The 20677-nt window shown below is 39.5% G+C and overlaps 1 protein-coding gene across 1 annotated transcript; it reads right to left on the bottom strand.

Moving 5' to 3' along the window:
- Positions 1–376: 376 nt before the first annotated feature.
- On the bottom strand, positions 377–16765 carry LOC139713028 (dual specificity protein kinase CLK2-like). Its single transcript, XM_071624805.1, has 13 exons — positions 16588–16765; positions 13892–14052; positions 13278–13473; positions 11572–11665; positions 10821–10890; positions 9056–9169; positions 7509–7599; positions 6697–6772; positions 5760–5854; positions 3915–4044; positions 3220–3302; positions 2270–2349; positions 377–1210 (listed from the first exon to the last, which is right to left on the bottom strand). The coding sequence occupies exons 1-13, from the start codon at positions 16636–16638 to the stop codon at positions 949–951; spliced, it is 1503 nt and encodes a 500-aa protein (XP_071480906.1). The 5' UTR covers positions 16639–16765; the 3' UTR covers positions 377–948.
- Positions 16766–20677: the final 3912 nt, after the last annotated feature.

Genomic DNA, 20677 nt, shown 5'->3' on the forward strand with positions numbered 1-20677 from the left:
CAACTTCATCATCTTGGTACAAAGCTAGTAACTACACGATAAAGTAAAAATGTGGTGAACTACGCATGTACCATACCAAAATACAAAGTATGGAAGGTTGTTGCTGTTGCCGCGTTCCTTTTTTTTTTGGGGGGGGGGAGGGGGTGTTTGGTTTTCGTGCATGTTTTGAGGGTTTTCTGCTACCCGAAAGGAATGGGAAGGTCACCTATCTGCTAACTCAACCATGGTTTTGTCATCTTTTGTCGGATTTGTTCTTTTCAGAGTGAAAAGCAGTTTATATCTTGCCTGGCAGGAATGAGACTAGCAGTGTGGAAGGGCAAGACGCCCTTTGTGTCCGCACATAAATTAGTGTACATATGGATACATATGAGTGTGTGTGTGTGTGTGACATGTGTGTGTCTAAGAGACTTCTTTCAGTGAACCTATTCCCTTTTGTACAGCTCTACAAGGGGACTGGTTTTGACACTTGCTAACGTGGCAGAAGATGGCTTCATCGACCTGAATGATATAACTGACAAGGACAATTGTGTCGCTGTCCACAGCACAGCAGTGAATATAGTTCATTATCAAGTTGAAGATTTCAATCATATTTAAGACTTCACCCGAGCACCTCTTAACTGAAACACCTTACACATGCACTTATTTTTAAGAGCTCCTGTATGATCTTGAATGATACAAGTTCTTTCGTCGGAAGCGACACTTTTCATCGCAGATATGACAAAAGGTGGCACCATTGCTGGACAGCCTTCTGCTCGTTCATAAGCTGAATTTTTTACTCAAAGAGAGACAGAGAGGATTTCAGAGGGCATCCTGGTGGCAAATGATAGAAGATCCTCCTGAGGATTCCCCCACCGAGGAGCGAACAGCACTGCCAAGCAGGGGCGGGGCATCGCCGGGGTGGGGTGAGTTGAGGGGAGGCAGAGGTGGGTCCAGCGGCCACGCCTAGCGTCACCTACTGATGCTGTGTGAGTCCCGGCTACCCCGGTAGAGGGTCTCGGTGAAGTAGGGGTGCGAGACGGCCTCCCGCAGCGGGATGCGCTTGTAGGGGTCGTACTCGAGCATCTCCTCGATGAGGTCGAAGAGACGCCGGTGCTCGTCCTCATTACTGTCCATGTAGAAGCGCAGCTGGTGGCAGTTCTCACACACATAGCGGCCCGACGAGCTCTTGGGGTTCCACTCCACTTGGTCGTGGTAGAAGTACTTGCTTTTCCTACAGGTTCGGCACAAAATAGAAGATATTTTGTGATGCCTCCTCTTAGTAGTTACAACACAAGGTAAAAACATTTCACAGAGTTACCAGTGCTATGGTAAGACCAGAAATATTTGGCATGAATTTTTTCCTAAACTGAAACTGACGGTCTTATTTGCGGCATTGTACAATAACTTTTGCGAATGGCTGACCATGATGTACACAGCATTGTACTGGCATTCAATGCATTGTGTAGATGAAAACATTCGTGTGCATTACAGCATTTCACTTTTGCAAAACTTGGCCCCTCTCAAAGTTCACAAGTTTCATGCACACAATAATTTCTGATTTTACAGTATTTACCCTATTCTCTAACACCTATAATTATCAACACCATATCAAAATTTCAGCTCATTTTATCATTCACTAAAGCTGTTTCATTCTCATTCAAGGAAAGCAGAACATCCTTTCATTATACTAAAAAAAACACAAAAAAAACCTTACTTTCGAAAAAGCTTTAAACATCACAGCTACATTCAGACAAGAGATTGATGTACAGTTCGACCTCGATTATCCAGCCATGTCGGGACCGGCGCTCATCCGGATAAGCGAATTGGCCGGATGTGGGAGACACAATGTTAATGTATATAGCTGCCGTCCAAGCTGCCGTCCCAGTGCACTGGCAGCTAGGCAAGTAGTGTACCCCGCAACGGTGGTGATGACTGTCTACTTTTACGATGATAATGTGGTGTGAATTTATGTTAGTTCTGTCGGGAATATTGTAGGTAAATCATGTGAGTTTCGTAGAAATTTTAATTGAGTTTAAAGTCACTGTTTTTTCTCAATTTTTGGATGAAAAAAAAAAAGTCCTTCACTGCGTGAACGCGTCCGGATAATAGAGATTTCCGGATAAAAGGAGGCCAGATAATCGAGGTCGAACTGTATATGGTTAAGTCACTATGTTACATTACCAGTACTTGATTTCCGAAAGTTCTTCATTAGATATCCCACTCCACTACACACAATATGAAAGATCTATATAGCAGTTTAGCGTAATCTGTTTGACCAATGCTGCCTCACCTTGTCCGTTTCACCATCCAAGCTGGCATGGAGCCAAGAATTCTTTCCATCATGGCCAGGTGCTCTCTGTTGTCATGTGTCTGGGGAAAGAAGCAACAAATAATGGGGCAATGCTCACTACCTTTTCTTGATACAACACAGGTATTCTCTGCTCCTTCTGTAAAGGCACTCAACGATGATAGGGTAAGTATTGGGGTAAAGATAGCATCTGATTTTTGAGTGATCATGTGAGTGAGTATCCCTTTAAGTCGGCTGCAATCCTCCTTGAGGGACGACACTGGAATGTACTTTGACTCATGTATGGGCTCAGTCGAACACAATTGATACAGCAAAGTACAGTGCACTCCCGTTATAACGAACATGGTTATAACGAAATTCAGGTTACAACGAAGTAAAAATTCAGGCCGCAACATCATCAACTCCATTTATTTTTATTGTTTATTTGTTCGGTTATAACGAAATTTCAATATAACGAAAGACCGAGGACTTCGCCATAATGGGAGTCCACTGTATGTAAAACATAAATTTCCTGAGCTGTACAAAATCATCAGCATCTGGCTGTGGACATCCCTTGATAGCACTCAATGAATGTCTGTTGTTTTGTCAGACAGGATATGACTGAAGAAAGTCTTGCACTGTAATCTCAAACACAGGGCCATCTCTCAATTCAAAGCATTGTATGAGTATATGAAAACTTTGTGCATATTTATGCTGTTTTATATTGGAAGACTGTTGTTATCCTCAATACATTCCTTTTAACTTCAATTCACATATTGGGATACTACAAGTCATTCTGGCCAATGAAAGCATGCCAAACTGATCGTGCAAAGTATCAATGCATCATCAAAGAATTAACTTGTGACAAAGAATGACAGTTAGTCTCAGCTGTATAGACCCTATATTTTCTTGCCAGTCAAATGGTACACCTTATGACGCCTACATAAACTTACCTGGAAAAGAGTATACCCTGTATAGAGCTCAAACATGATGCATCCAATGCTCCAGACATCGCAAGGCTGACTCCAGCCAAGCTCTGGAAAAGAAAGAAGAAAACAGAAAAATTACAAACTTGGCCCCTATCCTCGGCTACTGTCTTTTTGTGACAGTTTTACAAGGAGAGAAAATGTTGCATCTTTCTTGTTTATATCTTTCCACTCAACTATCAAGGCAGTTTGAAACTAAACACTATTAAACATCACAGCAAGTTCATTTAGTCATAGAAACATGAAAATGATGGCATACCCAATGACAACAATTCAAGCACACCATGAACAATGGGGGGAGGAATGTAATAAAGTAAACCCAAGGCATGAGAAACATACAAATAAATAGAAAGAGCAATGATAAAGCAGTTCTTGGAAGTTTGAAATTCCCAAATTTTAAAACATGCAAAAATATTAATGCTGATCCTAACATGAATGCGACACATGCATGTTCAATTTTCTGTTCATTGCGGTAGTCCATAATTGTGAATTTAATCACTCATGAAATTGTCAGGAAGTCCTGATTCGTGAAAAATTAAGACTTCTTTTATGGCATTTACAGGAACTCGACGAAACAGAGTACAAAAAGCATGACAATATGACACACCAGAGACATATGCGGTGCAATTCATAAAGGAGGTACACATACACACTCGACTCACCCAAAATGACCTCCAGAGCTCGGTAATGCCTGGTTGATACTATCGTGCTGTGGTGCTCGTGGTCAAAGGTCGCTGACCCAAAGTCAATCAGTCGGATGTCACAGTTCTGCACTCTCTTCACATCTCGCTTCTACAGGAAGGAAAAGTTTCACAGATTATGAAACATGAACAATATTGATTTCATTTTATTCTATTTCTGCATTCCTTTTTCATACAAGATTATAACACAAAGTCAAGCGCTTTGACATGACTTCAGGCCTATATTGCAATTCCATTTATTCTTCATCTATCTATTCATTTCTTATTAATCTTTTGTCTCAGCCATCCAAGAGGCCGTCTTCCTGGCAGCTTCTCGTAAAACCCGAGTTGTATCAAATCATTCATCACATCTGACGAGTTACTACCACAAATGCCTTCACACAGAGTCTATTACCTAACTAGTCCATGGGCCAAGACCCGAAGAATGGGTTGTTGGTACCACCTGAGGTGGCACAACCTTTTTGGTGTCAGTTTGTTTGTCGGGCATAGATATGCTTATCAAGCTATGATAGCATTTCCAAATGAGTAGCTTAGTCATAATAAATGATTTTTTAACCAATTTGGTCTCGTTTTTATATCCCTATACTTCTGAATCGAAACTAACCACTATACAAAGAAGAGCACTGTCTTCCGTATGTCCACAGGTGTTCTGTTGTAAACGCGGTGCGCTTAGTTTTTATTCAAGGCAGCGAAGGGAATATCCAAAGGGTTATGATGTCCACAGCTGTCACGCGGTGCGCTTAGTCTTTATCTAGACCACTGTACCGTTATCATATCTAAAGTTCCTCATAAAAGGGATTATCTATACTGTTTTTATACTACTCTATCAACAACTACATCAGTTTTAAACTAAAATCACTCTGTTCATTTACAATATTATTCATTATAATGTATCGTAGTGTACCGGTACATTCTTTTTGCATTATCTTATATTGTTGGAGGGAAATAAAGCGACATTGGCGTGGTATTAGCGTTTTAACCGTAGGGTTTTCGCTGGAAAATGATAAATAATTGAAAAATACGGTAAAATTCACGAGGAATTGCTTTTGTTGTTGTTGTTGTTTTTAGATAAAAGGATATACACTGTATCATACGCTTTGGATATTCCCTTTGCCGTCTAGAATAAAGACTAAGCGCTGTGGACATCATAACCTTTGGATATTCCCTTCGCTGCCTTGAATAAAGACTAAGCGCACCGCGTTTACAACAGAACACCTGCGAACATACCATAGAGCTGCATTTTACAGCTCTATGGAACATACAGAAGACAGTGCTCTTCTTTGTATTGCGGTTAGTTTCGATTCAGAAGTATAGGGATATAACAACGAGACCAAATTGGTTAAAAATTCATTTATTATGACTAAGCTACTCATTTGGAAATGCTATCATAGCTTGATAAGCATATCTATGCCCGACAAACAAAATGACACCAAAAAGGTTTTGCCACCTCAGATGGTACCAATATCTGGCCTGGCCCATGGACTAAACAATGTGTTCAAACATTGATGGTACTGAAAATATCAGAACTCTTGAAAAATATGCAACAAAGACACACAGGAAGCAGCATTCAAAAGAGTCCAGGACAGTTCCAGCTCAAATCCTCATGGTGCTCTTTTTGACAAACACCTGTTTACAGATTACAATGGGTGAAGATAGGAATTACAGACCAAGGATAGTGCTGATAATCCTCTACATAGAATGCGAGGAATTCTATTATCACTTTACAAAATACTCTGGCGAAAGAAAATAAAAGCAAAAGACAAAGAAAGGAAGGCAGACCCAAGTCTTTTCAGCCTTTCTGCTTACCTTTGCATGGTCGTATGTAAGGGTGTAGGCAGAGTTGACAAAGAGGATATTCTCCGGCTTCAAGTCAGTGTGTGTTACCTTCATGTCATGGAGAACTGCAGTAGGAAGATCACAACATATAACAGGCACTTATTACATGCAGACTTTATTCTGAAGATCCACAGCAGGCAGCAATATGATGAATTAAGATCACCCAAGAATATCTTCTTCTTTTTTTTTTTAACACACCAACACATCCACACAAACAAACAAACAAACAAACAAACAAATCCCAATCTATTTGTCCTTGATGTCGATTTCCATACACAGTTCAGTGAACATTTCCTGAACAAACACGAGAAGAAAAACATGCACCTAGTATTGTAACGGTATTTCAGTTGCTTTTAATAGTTAGGTGTATCTGGCAGCTGCTGTGCAAGCCATTCAACTTCCACTCAGCTCCTAAAGATGTATAAGCACATTGTAATTTTGTTCCTTGCTGCAGAAACCCAGATTCATGAACCAGCTTGCTGCAGGGCAGCTTTCACATGAAATTTACTCCATCATCTCAATCATCACCTCAGTTTTGATACCAAATCAAACCATTTACATGAAAACGATGTCGCGTCCAACTTGAAAATACACATTTAAATGCTTCTTCCTCTATGAAGCAAATACAGTATGTGGTCTGACATTGCTTGTTTCATTGCACAGCAATGACATGGTATGCAACCAAACTTTATAAAGGTCAATCCCCATGCTCTGTAATGCACAGTCTGTCAAGTAGCTGGACCAAGGATCTGTCTATACATGCCCTGGGGCTTGACTTTGACAAATCTCATAATGACAGCTGGTATCTTCAATGAGTGTCTGGTTTACATGTTCACACTCTTGAAATAGTACTGTAGATTCTGTTTAGTTTGTGTTTGTACTACTATGCCACAAGCTTGCAACTTACAACTGACAGCAGAACACAGCTGGTGTGAGATGTGCTTGATGTGGTCCATGGGGTAAGGCTGGTAGTTGTTGTCTTTCTGCAAATATATATGGGGGAAAAAAATAGATACATGAAACTTTTCATAGGAAACAGTGGCAACAAATTCCACTGAAACTGAAAAGGGGAGGGACATCTGTCTGATCTGAACCAAGGGTGCATTTCGACATCAGAGTAAACTATGGAGTGGTAATTTTTAGGCCATAACGAATAAGGATAAATCTCTCAGTAATTCATTACATTTCCACCAACTGAGAATTCACACCTACATGCAGTATTAAATTTCAGCCCCCAAACAATTTTGCATTTTATCACTGAAAAGCAAAGGGCATTCCTTGAATTTTTCTTGCATTCTTCTATGAAGACAGCTGCACATTGAACATGAGTACTAACAGACATATCAACCTTGGTGATATCTCTACAACACAAGTTGCCATTCCATGAAACAATAAACTGGTTTCTGCTTCACACCATCCCAAAGAAAGCCTTCAATGAGATGATCTGACAATTTTCCCCATGTGACGATCTTGATTAAAGGTCTTAAACAGGTCAAATTACAAAAACAAGTCTTTTTGGCATGCCTTTTTCCAATATGTACATCAAAAGACAGCTTTGAATGATTGTGCACAATCAATCATTTATGAGAAAACTGTCTTGGGACAAGGATATTGAGCACATATGGCATAAAAAAGGAGAAAAACTGACAGGCACACCACAAGAGTATTCTTTACATGTCTCCAATTACTGGGTTGAGTAAGCATTCTTGCTGCACTTACCAGGAAATCAAAGATGCTCAGGCCAAGAATCTCGAAGGCAATGCAGACGTGCCCGTGGTAGTCGAACCAGTCAAACATTTTAACACACAAGCTGGAATAATGGTACAACACAATAATAGACATCTATTAGACTGAACTATAAGGGGAACCGTATAAACTGTTATTTTCGAGTACAGATATTTTCGCAAATGAGGACATCCTGGACATTTTCGTGAGATGTCGTTTTAACAAAAGACAAAAAGGTGATTGGTAGTGCACTATTACCCTAGCACAATGCGACATTTTTTAGTGTTTTTGAATTTGCAATCCCAAAGTTATTTGCAAAATTCAGGAAAATTGTACCCTTGCAAAAGTACCAGCTTATAAAATGCATCATTCCTTCGTAATAATGGCATAAAACTCTACATGCTTATTTCGTGTAGTGTTCAAATAATAATCTACAACACACAGACACAAGCACACACAGACTGACACACCACACAAACACACATGGACAGACATACACATACACTTCACACATTACACCAATTTGGCAGTAGTGACTAAGAGTAGCTGTACCATCGCATGTACAGCGTAACTGAAGCATCTCATGAAATAATGCTGGTAAGATATCATACAGCAATCTTGTCTAAAATCTTACATCACACCAGGGTTGCCAACATTCACACATCAAGATTGGGGAGATTCCTACAAGTTGTCAGGGAGATCCTAGTGTGTTACATCCAACTAAATGGACAAAAATCAATTCTCAATTCAGGATTTTTTTTTTTTTTAATAATTCTCAAATCTGGATGTTGGAAATATTAACATTTTCAGAAGCTGCCTGCAGAATCAGGGAGTTTAGAAGCCATTGCAATCCTCACTTCGGCACACTACAGTATTTGCCAAACACACAAAGCAATGTTCAACGTACAATCCAGCATGTCATCAAAACACAAAAGCTACATTATGCACACAGCAGCGTGAATGGTGACTTCTCTTTTATACCAGAATACTTCAAATCAGACTTAATACACACAGGCACTGCTATCTACTGGTGCAGTCCATTTGTACACAGGTCCATGAAGTTCCAAACAAGCTGAGGCAGGCTTAGTGACCTTTGCACAGGCAAGGGTATTGTATACAAACACAGGTTGTTGTTTTTTTTTTTTTTAATATATGGGAGTTGAAACTTGTATGCTCATTTAAAGAATTGCTCATTTAAATGCAAAGTGGCAAACTGAAGAATGCTAGACGAAGTCAAGGTGTTGGATTTGACTTGGGTTATGTTTATGGAAAATGAGCCAACAACCCCCCCCCCCAAAAAAAAAAGCTCAACTGATCCATGATGTGATAAGAACACTATACCGACATTATTGAGGGGAGTTCAGCAAGTTCATGCAGCACCAAAGAGTAAATGTGGTAAGTGTGTACATGTATCAGAGGAGTTTCTTCCATTCCATGTACTTGTAACATGTACAAAACAAAACAAAAAAAAAAAATGACAAGAGAGCAGGATATCAGTGATTAATATTTTGATTTCCTTTTCTCTTTCAGGAGTATCTCACCTCTTCCCGCTGGCATCCCTTTCATTGATCTTATCGAGAACATTGATTTCTAGTTTGGCAGCTTCTCGGTACTTCTCGATATTTTTGATGATCTTCAACGCGATCTTCGCACCTCTGCCATAGATGGAAATAAAATTGACAATAAACAAAGCTTTAGAAGCGAGTACATGAAGCTGATAGACCTTCGCACACAATACAGAATTACCTGTGAGAGAATTTCACGACCTGTACTTTGAATATGTTACAGAATACAATTCATTCATTTGAAAAAAAAAAATACCCAAAAGATAGGATCAGCTATCTTTCTTCCTATTAATCTATTCCTAGATGCATGTGTGAAATATTGCTTTTTGTATGTCCAAGGAAAAATATTCCTTTTGTCCCTTTTGTAAATGATACAAAAACACTAAAGCTGAAATGGGAGTCCTTTCTGCATGTCAATGAATCTGCTTGATATTGCTAACATCACTTATGGACAAAATAAAGCAAACTTCATTCAATTACACTCTGGGGGCCATACATGTAGTCCTATGAAATACAAAACAGACACCATGTTGGTTTTGCAGTGCACATGTTTACTGGAGCATCACTGGAGAAAAGCATTCACTGCAAATTTCTTCACTGATGAACATATACTGTAAAAGTGGATATTTTCGCGCAACTAATTTTTCGTGATTGGCGGGGTAAGAAGAGTTTCGGGTGTTTTTAATTCCGCGGAATCAAGACATCAACTAGACTGTACTGGAACATATGGCGAGCAAAAAATATTCGCGTGCTTTTATTTTCCTGCTAGTTTCGGGTTGCGCGAAATGCGCGAAAATTTCCACCTTTACAGTTAACATTTCAAGTCAATACAGATACTGCACAGCAGTGATTTTGGTTTTGTGAATCAGGGTTGTGCCAATAAGATAAACACTGAAAATGTACTACACATGTACATGCCCCCTAAAAATTATCATTATGCCAACACAGTGCGCAATATTACCAGCATAAGTAACACGGATGACTTTTGTTATTGTTGTTATTGCTGAGCTGCTATAGTCTGGGACAACCAAAATACAACGATGTCAACTCACAAAAAAGACCAAATTCAACTAAGAGATTTAAAATCTAACTGTGTGTCTCTTTTGCAACCCTGCGAATTACATACTATTCATAAGCTGGTATATTGTAGGCAGGTAATTCAGACTGTTCCTCAGAATACTAAAATGGGAAACCTTTTTATGATGGAGGGGTAACCAATACTAACAATCTCCAGTGAATTTATTCTGACCCTGAAAAAATTCCAACCATTATTCTCAACAGAAAAGGGGAGTGTTTTCTTGAGTGACACAGGGTAAGTTTTGCTTTTCCGCTTTAGAAACTCTGAGGTTATCACCATAAGATTTTATACACGATGTTGGGAGATGACCGTTAATCATGCAAAATTTTGTGATGTTTGCAAAATTATATTTGCTGGGGTGACAGGACCTTGCACCTCAAATTATTGGGGAAATCCCTGTTTTGGATTAATTGTCAGATAAGCACTGAAGTGATGTCCTATCCAAATCCTAGCCATCTTACCCCCCCCCCCAAAAAAAAAAAAACAAAACAAAACAAAACAAAACAAAACAAAACAAAAACAAAAACAAAATGAAGCCACCCCACCAATTTGTTATGGTGTCTTGGCTGCCATTTATATATTCTTTTTCGCTCTCTTGAACATGTTACCTTTTTGAGATATGAGGTTTTGTCGCCCCAACAGCGATATGACCTTTAAACTTACCCAGCTGTTATGTCTCTACACTGTACCACCTTTCCGAAGGTGCCCTCCCCAAGTGTTGAGGTGATTTCATCTAAAGGACAGAGAGAGGAGGGGAAGCATTAGGGTGTGTACAGCAGTGAGACGGGTCCCTGTCTTAGGGGGAGGAAAAACTGCACAGGAATGGCAACTTGCACACAATAAATATTTAATCTAAAACACTATGGGTTCAAAGTCCGCTTTCTGCGAGACACGTCACTGACATAAAAGTAACACTACGAAAAAAAAGAAAAAAAAAGAAGAGCAAATCTGGTACACGAAGCTGAGCCAGACAATACATCTGTGCACAGAATATGACATACAATTTTGTATACTTCTTTTTTTCCTTTGATATTCATTTCCTTCCTTTTCTTTTCCTTCAAAAATAAAATACCCTCTGCATAGAACACTGGACACTGTTAGGTTCATGCACTGGAAAATAAGGAAATGTGAAAGTTAATCACACAAGCACAGATTGTTTGCCAAGAAGTAATAATAATAGCAGAACCCTACAGAAATAACAAAGTATTTGCCAGTTGTGTATTTTTCTTCATTTCACTCATTGAGGTTGAAAAAAAATATCAAGTGAAAAGACTCGGGTCAATGTATGTGTAGCCATGTGTATGTTTTGTGGGTGTGTCATGAATTGGTGGTGATGTTTGTATCAAGATGTGCATGGAGTAAGGGATTGGATGTCTTAAAGGAGCGCTACAGATTTACGAAGCTGCATGTGTACATCTTGCTTGCAAGCAGTCTCCCGGCCGATAGATCAAATGGCCCTCATCATCATCTATAACGCTTGCTCTCTGCCCCTCCTCCCTTTGCCGACTCTACACCGGGGATCAACAATCGCAGCCGCAACCAGCCCCCAAGCCGGACGCCATCAACAAAATGCCGCCAGAACCACCAGTAGCAGCACCCAGCGTTCACGCACACAGCGCGGTGGAACAGTCCCATCAGGCCGTCAGGTTGGGTATGGCACGGATTGAGTCGAAGGCGGTTTGGGTAGATGAGACGATTGGGCGGTTCCATTGGGCAGCAGGGACGGTGAATTTGAGATGTTGGATGTTGGCGGCAGGTGGGCATTTGATTGGAGGTTGAGTGAGCAACATCGTTTTTGGCCCACAAATGGTTTCATGAGGATACATACAGAAGACAAGATAGGGATGCAAATGGCATACATAACTAAATCATTGCGTTTCTTTTCTGTTTTTTTGGAGACAAAGCCCTGTCCCTTGCACTCATCTATTAGGACAGGGAGCCATCCATATCACACACAGTTTTTGTGGTCCGCCAAGGTATAGGGCCACAAATGCACTCATACCTCATCATCTCTCTCGTGTAATTGTATCGGATGTATTCTAATCAAGAATTCGACGGAAAATATCCACACACGCCCAAAAAACAAAAAAACAACCAAAAAAATGTCTAAAAAAATTGAAAAGCAAAGTGCAGAAGTACAGGCGTTTAGACCAACATTTGTTTGTAATTGGAAAATGAAAGCAGTCAGGTTCAAAGAAAATGATATGGCCATCCCCTTGTAGAAGCAAAAAAGAAAAAATGCATGAAAATGTCGCAAAAAAATTCCTGTTTTACCTGTGCTGATTTTGGTATTCAAAATTGACTCAACTTACATGCAATTAGCATGCGCCACATTTTGTTGTGTTTGGGTGTTTTCCTTCCCACTGACATTGGCTTACCTTTCCAACGTCAATTTTCCTGATGACATATCTTATGTTAAAGACAAGAATTGTTACAGCAATAGAACGTGATGCTGCACTTTCTTCTCCAATTTCTTTTTCTTTTTTACATTTGTGGAGATGGTATTAAAAAATCTTATTCGAGTATGTGTCACGCTATCAACTGAAAATAAATATCTTAGAACGAGAGAGCAGCAAACACAATAAAGTAAAATACAACAAAAAAAATGTAGAGAAAAAAGATGGACATGAAAAACTTCTAAATTCATGTCATTTCTTCCTTTAATTTCTCTTCCAGTACAGTTTTGTTTTCCCGTCATGCTTGTTTTCATAAAAATAAAAGTGGAAAAGAAAAAAAAAAAATGGAAATTGTTGGAGTACCTAAAACCTGCTAAATACTGGCTTGTCTTTGGAACTGTGCCCAAAATTGTCTCTAGCATTAGACAGCCTCTGTAGTCAACACAAAACTCTTGGACACTCGACACAAAAACAATTCCTTCAGGTTTATAATTGCCCTGAAGGAAATTGCGTGACTGCAGACAGTTCCTGCTAAAGACTTTTTTTTTTTCTTTCTTTGTTCTTCCCCTTGTTACATAACATATGGCTGGGTGCATCTCCTCTGCTTAACTGAAATCTGGTAGGAAGTAAAAAAAAAAAAAAAAAAAAAAAAAAAAGGAACTCTAACCTGGAAAGAAAAAAATAGGGCTAGGACCACTGCAGTCTAAGAAATGTACTAACTTACCGTTGAGTAACTAGAGTGGTGTCTTGGCCGGCGGTATTTCCTACTGTGGCGCTTTCGGTGCGAGCTTTCGTGCCTGTAGTCCCCACCATAGCGGTCCTCGCAGTAGCGGTCCCGGCGTTCCCGTCCCCTGTCCCGGTCGTAGTCCCGGTAGTGCCTACCCTGTGGTGATGGTGAGGGTTCCCTATAGTACTCATGACTGAAAAAGAGGAAACAAAATGTGACATGAAGGAACAATTCTTGCAATTCTTGAGATTTATTTTGTAAGTGTACTTTTGGTAGGTTCAATGAACTTTTTATTTCGTCAAATGATTAGAGCAAGGGAAGCAGTTTTGCTACCACACACTAATTTACATGCAGTACTCAGAAATACTCAATTGCATGATCAAATCTTTTCTACCCCTCCCCTTTTATGGTAGTTCTCAAAATAAAAACAAAGTTTGAATCCTTTTTCCTTCTTTGTATTTATGATGTGTCTCTGTTGTTCAATGTAGGCCACTTTGCATTGCAGGCAAGACCCATGCACGCAGCATTCTGCTGCTCATATTCAAACTATAATAGTACTTTGCAGCAATCTGATACAGGGTCAAGATGGCTCAGTGCCAGTGCATCCATACCTTCTTGACCGATATCTGCATGAGCCATAGTCTCCCCGCGAGGTATAGTAGTCTCTGTCATCCCTGTCTCTGTCCCTCACATACGAGGGCGTTCTCTGCTTTCTTCGATGTCGGTGCCGACTAGAATATCGGCTTGGTGAAGGGTACCTTGAGCGAGGCATCTGGAAAACAAACCAAACAAACAAGAATACACAGAAAAGGAGAATTAATCATGCCTACAATGTATCAATTCCAATCAATTCGTACAGGCCTATTTACTGTCATTTACTGGTTTACTTACCAGACGAGGTTCCGCCTAGGCATACTGTGAATAACAATCAATGATGAATGGAATGTGCATACGTGTGTAGGCCTATTTCTCATGAACTTTCTCCTTGATTATTTGGCTTCTTTTGGAGTATTTGTTTTGTGTGTGTATGGGGGGGGGGGTGGATATACATGTATGTTAGAAGGATGAAGTTTAATAGCAACAAGGTACAAATTATAGCACTAGTAGGTCTACATGTACATGGTGCAGCACATTTAAAAGTACACACATTGACATTGAACGCGCATAGCGTGTGTGGCCGAATTCTGGCCAGGCCGGACAGATTCTGGTGGATTATCATTCATGGTGATAATAGACTGTTGCGTTGGGATTCTGTGAAATTCAGACCTATATGATGTATTTAACAAAATCAACACAGAGATAAAAGTACCAGTAGTTTATATTTGACATGGATATATCTAGACTACATTGTTGTAGATATGATTTTTATTCTTTGAACAAATGGGTGAAATATTCAGTTATTTTTTGCATTGGAGAAAAGCCCAAGTGTCGACGTGTCTGAAGTGAAAACTAGTCTTGTTCTTGTTACTGGTTTATCATACACTTGACTTAACCCTAACTAGGCCAGGGGGGGGGGGGGGCCTCCGAGGCCCCCCCCCCCCTCGACGTTCCGCGCGATGCATCGCAATCGCAAAAAGCTATCGCCGCGACGTTTCATGACTTTTTTCTTTCAAGTCTCCCACATCTTTTGACACCAAATTTGCGATGCCCGGGTGCGCGGTTCCGAAGTTACGCATAAATATGTACATGCATGTCAGACCAAAAATTGCTCAAAAACGTTAATTCGTGTACAATTTCAATGCAAACTGTGCTTACTGGCAAATTTCATAAAAGCATGATTATTTTGGTGTTTTATGGATTAAAATCAATGAATAACATATTTTCTTGTTTGGAGCGATGTCGCGGACAAATTTCATCGAAAAAACAATGAAAAACATAAAGTCGAAAAAACAAAGAAATACATAAGAAATTAAAAAAACAATAAAATACTTAAGAATTTTTTCTGATATCACAATTTTTTTTACTACATTTGCTAAGGACACTAAAAAGAACATTTACACAAAAAATGTGCCTGTTTTGAGCTTTGTGTGATTTATACCAAATAGTCTGATTTTATGCATCATCATGCATAAATTAGCATAATTTAGCATAAATGATGATTTTTTAAAAAATTAACTTCATGGTATTTTAGATTACATCATAGGCAATGTGTGTGCCAATTTTTGTCGCGATCGCGCGGTCGATGGCCGAGATCTGGAGGGGGGGCCTGGGAGGCCCCCCCCCCCCCCCCCCCCCGGCTCTATCAACTACCTAAATAGCCCGGCCTAGTTAGGGTTAATTGTTACAATAAATGCAAATCACACTTTAACGACCCAATATTTTGCCATCTCCTACTGTCCTGTACCACAGACTTTTAGTAAAACGTAACGTGTATAGATCTAGAGGTGTCTATCTCCTCCGACAAGGTCGTAGAATCTAACTAGAGAAGCACTCTGAGTCTGAGAGCGCAGACCTCCACCAAGCATGCAGCTCATTTCCACCACTGATCTTGTTCTTCCATAGAGATATCAGTGATTTCCGTCCATAGGCCCTAACGCTACAACCTACGTACATGTAGGAGCATGAAAAGTCGTCCGATTTCCCAATATAACGTTAGAAGCCTTTGTTTTTTTGTTACGTCATAAACCTTCAGCTGCACGGCGCGCCTCGCCCTAGCAGAAACTAGAGCACGCACCGTCTTTAGTGCTCACATGCAAACCTCAAATACGCGTAGCCTGAACTCAGTCTCAATTTCTTTGACCCTACCTGCCAAAATGTAAAAAATCCTTCATAAATTCCCCCAAAATTCTCGGATCACTACCAAAAGTTAATCGTTTGGTACTTGTGTCATTCTCAACCTTTCCTGCAAGTTTCATCCCAATCTGTTGACTGCTTTTTGTGTTATTTTGCACACAGACAAACGAACGAACTAACTAACTAATATTACAAACAAACCAATGGAAACGAAAACATGTCTCCTCCCTTGTTGCTTGTCGGAGGTAACAACAGTAGTAACAGTTTAATACTCATAAGAGTCATACATACACCGCACCACGGCATCACCACGCACTGATCACAGACATGCATGTTCCTGAGCAACAAAGCTCGACTACCGAGGTACACAGTGTTATACAATGTACAAATGTATATGTACGCAGAGTGCACTGCACTGCTGCACGCACCATCGTAGAGTCTCCACAACAAAATGACTAACACTGTTATGTGTATTACACCCAAAGCCAGCAGAGGCTACAACAACGGATCCCAGCATACTTTCAAGTTTCATTCGTGGGAAATATACGACAAAAACACCGTAAATACTACCTACCGCACTCCCTAGTAGATCTTTGATTCTTTCCACGAACTGGAACGAAGACATCAATCTTCATGAAGTGTACATTTACGTGAGAATGTCATTCTTCTCGTGACGAAAATAACGTTTGCCAAATGCATCGATGTTAATCGCGAGTGTACACGCGCACCTATCAAGCATACAGCATAGCAGTGCTGCATGCAGTAGTAGTATAGTACGCAGGCGGCTAGTCAGTGTACCTAGTGGCCGTGGCGCTGCGGGCGGTTGTACTGTACGATGCGTATGCGTTTTACGCGTTCGTTTCGCGCGTTGATTGATTGTGCTCAAACACAGAGCTGTATTATCAGCTCTAGCTCTATGTGCTCTCTGTGCTACGGTGTTTACGGACGCGACGTACTATCGTCGACATGCCGTACCACCCATCTAGCCACAAACCACCCAATTAAAAACAACACAAAACAAAAAAATTGTGGAGACTCGTCAACCAATGCGTACGGCCGCCTTGTAAGCAATCAGAAATTTGATTGGATATGGAGTACGGTGAAAATGAAATCTGTCCAATGAAACTGCCTGTTAAAGAAACTGCTTTTTTTTTTTTTTTTTTTTTTTTTTTACTACTAGTACTTAACTGCGCACGGTGAAAGACTCTAAGTTTTTACAAGTAATTTCCTTCAATTTGAAGGCATTTTCATTTTTGGATCATGCATTTGAACCAATGCACGAGAAATAAAATAGTAAAACAGATGAAAATGTGGGCCCAAACAAGTACCTGAGCCGACGCATATGTATGCCCTACACTAAACATTTTGCTTGTTTTAACGTTACTATCGAATTTGTTTGTTTGTTTGTTTGTTTGTTTGTTTTTGTTTTAGAGTTATCACCAAGAAAATGCCTTTCCCCTACCCCTTATGGCTTCCCTACAAGTTTATTTCTTTCAATTTTCTGTTTGTAGTTTTACACACACAAAAAAAAGCAAATTCAAAACAAGTTACAGGGGCCTACCGCCCACTGGGCAATTTGTATACCGATTACCAATATTACCCGATATTACCGGTAATAAAATATTTGACTTAGACCAAATACTACCGTTAGTACCATGTTATTACCCATATGATATTACCCATTTCTGTTATCACCCTGATAAAACCGCATTTTACAGAGTTACAACAGGGTGATGAGGGGTAGGCCTGATATGGGTAATGTTGAAAGGCTTCGTTTGGTCAGCTTGCAAACGCAGTTGAGTAATAACAGTAATCTTACAGCAATCCCAGCGAAATATTCAAGTCCAAAAAATTACTGTTATCACCCCGATGAAACCGAAATTTTACTGAGTTACAACAGGGTGATGAGGGGTAATATGGGTAATGTTGAATGGTTTTGATTGGTTATAACATGGCAAACTTGAGTAATAACGGTAATCTTATACAGCAATCCCAGCGAATTTGTCAAGTCCAAAAAATTACTGTTATCACCGTGATGAAACCAACATTTTACTAAGCTACAACAGGGTGATGAGAGGTATAATCGTGAATGGTTTTAAGTGGTTATAACGTTGCAAACTTGAGTAATAACAGTAATCTCGTAGCAATCCCAGCAAAATTATCAAGTTCCGCAAATTACTGTTATCACTGTGTTGAAACCAACATTTTACCGAGTTACAACAGGGTGATAAGGGGTAATATGGGTAATGTTGAATGGCTTTAATTGGTTATAACGTTGCAACCTTGAGTAATAACAATGACATTCATGCATATTCATGAATATTCAAATGAGAAAATGAGTGACCTAATTTTAGTAACCATGTCTTCACGCATTGCAACATTTTTTGGGTATTTAAATACAGACTGAGATAGATTATACGTCAGTTAGGAATAGGATGTACTCAGTAGTATATCATAGGTATAGATGGTAGGACGTTAGGAACAGGTAAGGTAATCCTAGGATTAGGATTAAGGCATATTAATCCCAAAATTGTGCCTAACATAATCTCATAACCATTTAATATGCCAATAACATTCAACCTTTAATCTCTAATTTTAATAATAGCGTGTGGTAATAACATGGGAATGTGGGTAATATCGGTTACATCATGGGGAAATGCAGTAATAACGGATGGTAATAACGTGGAAATGCTGGAAATATCGGTTACATTATACCTGGTAATATTAGGTAAATGCAGTAATATCATGGTAATATTAGGTAAATGCAGTAATATCAGGTGGTAATAACGTGGAAATGCTGGAAATATCAGTTACATCATACCGGGTAATATTTGGTAAATGGAGTAATATCGGGTTCAGGTAACAACGGGGAAAGATTGGTCTACTATTTCCCCGTTATTACCCACTGGTGTTACCATGGTAATAACAACGTTATTACCTGTTACTAGTATTACCAGGGTAATAACGGGTAAAATGCCCAGTGGGCGTGTACCCAAAATCAGGGCCCCGTCTTGTAAGAGTTGATCCTAAGCAGGGGCGTATCCAGGAATTCTGTAAGGGGGGGGGGGGCGTGACTAACATTTCTGGTGGCACTTCCGGGTTTCATTTCTTTTTTCCGTTTCTTTTGTTTGTCATGAAAAATAAAGAGGGGGGGGGGGGGCGTGCGCCGGTTGCGACCCCTCTGGATCCGCCACTGCTATGTCCTCCTTTTACTCCTTTCTCAGTCTCAACTTTAATTGTGATTGATATCAAATCCATCTTAAATACAATGCGATTGATATTCATTAGAGCAACTTTCAGATCTGAATTCATAGCAAATCTGTCAGAAGTTTTGATTGATTTCCAATCAGTCACAGGAAATACAAAATCAATTGATTATTGCCATGGAATTTCCATTAATCAATATTTTTTTCTTTTCTTTAAATCATCAAACTTATGAATAGGGCACTAGAGGAGCTACAACTCTATACCCTCTAAAAAGTAATCCCAATGTCACTGGGCATTCAAATATGTAATATGAATATACTATGTCTAATATAAAAGTTAGGTCTAATGTTGTGTCATTGTTTTAAAATTGATAAACCTGCAACTCACACTGATTGATCCTGACTTGAATTTAATATCTTTATATCAAAATGAATTTACAATAACCACAAGTTCTCTAAGTTATCTAAAATTGATTTTAACCAAGCCTCTTATACGAATACAGGGACTATAGAGCATATCAAATTTCAGGACGGCTGTATTTCACTGGTTCAAAGAAATTGTATACTGTACTGGAAAGCTGTATGCTTAGGAAACTTATCCCCTTGCTGCACATGACTGGAGAGAAAAGGGGTTCAACTTAGCACCCTTAATTATATCACAGATTACCCATGTCAAACTGGGAGCACCTTTCAGACCAGTGTCAATGTGGGAGCACCTCTTTCCAGTGTGATATTGGTCTGCACTTTTAAAGGTGCAAAGTTGAACTATCTTTCTTTTCTTTATAGTGTGCAAGGTGGGAGGGGGGGGGGGGCAATCCTCTGGCGTCCCCCTATACTTTTGGTCCTTTTAAAAAACGATAAAAACGGAAAATATGGGAAAATTACACAGTAATGAAATGGCCAGCAGAAAATACTATCAGTACTAAAGTATTGATATCTTCTCGTGTACACCCACACACACACAATTCACAATAGTCATTGGCAAAAAATACCTTATATATATATATATATATATATATATAACTCTGGATCCAGCTTACAGGAAGTGCCAGTGTATGGAAAATGTGTATTATTGTCAGCAGTATAGCATGGACTGAATTGCAATATACAGTTGAAAATGTTACAGACACATTTGTCTAGTGTCTAGAAAAGTATGTAGTATCTCTTTCTTCAGGTGACATCCAAAGATACATATACTGTATACACACACACACACACACACACACACACACACACACACACACACATATTTTCAGTGCACTCCCACTACAATGATAAATTTTGTCAGAACAAAGTAAAAACTCACATCCCAAAATCATAATCATGAAAGTCTATAATTATGGTGCAAAATCTCCTTCACATCAGCATGTAAAAAAAATGTTGATATACTGGTAAAAAAAAAAGAAAATCCCTTGGTCCCACACAGACTTCAACGTTATGGTTGTTGTCTGTATATAT

Source organism: Diadema antillarum, unplaced genomic scaffold, assembly GCF_040938485.1.
Source record: "Diadema antillarum isolate AM-2024a unplaced genomic scaffold, OU_Dant_1.0 seq00001894_RagTag, whole genome shotgun sequence".
Taxonomy (NCBI): domain Eukaryota; kingdom Metazoa; phylum Echinodermata; class Echinoidea; order Diadematoida; family Diadematidae; genus Diadema; species Diadema antillarum.

Excerpts from the sequence above, each read along its gene's own strand:
- LOC139713028 (XM_071624805.1), bottom strand. The coding sequence starts at position 16,638 with ATGTCTTCGTTCCAGTTCGTGGAAAGAATCAAAGATCTACTAGGGAGT. Across the intron at positions 6,773-7,508 it reads TGAGCATCTTTGATTTCCTG|AAAGACAACAACTACCAGCC; the intron begins GTAAGTGCAGCA and ends ATATATTTGCAG. Across the intron at positions 3,303-3,914 it reads AGCTCTGGAGGTCATTTTGG|AGCTTGGCTGGAGTCAGCCT; the intron begins GTGAGTCGAGTG and ends TTTCTTTTCCAG.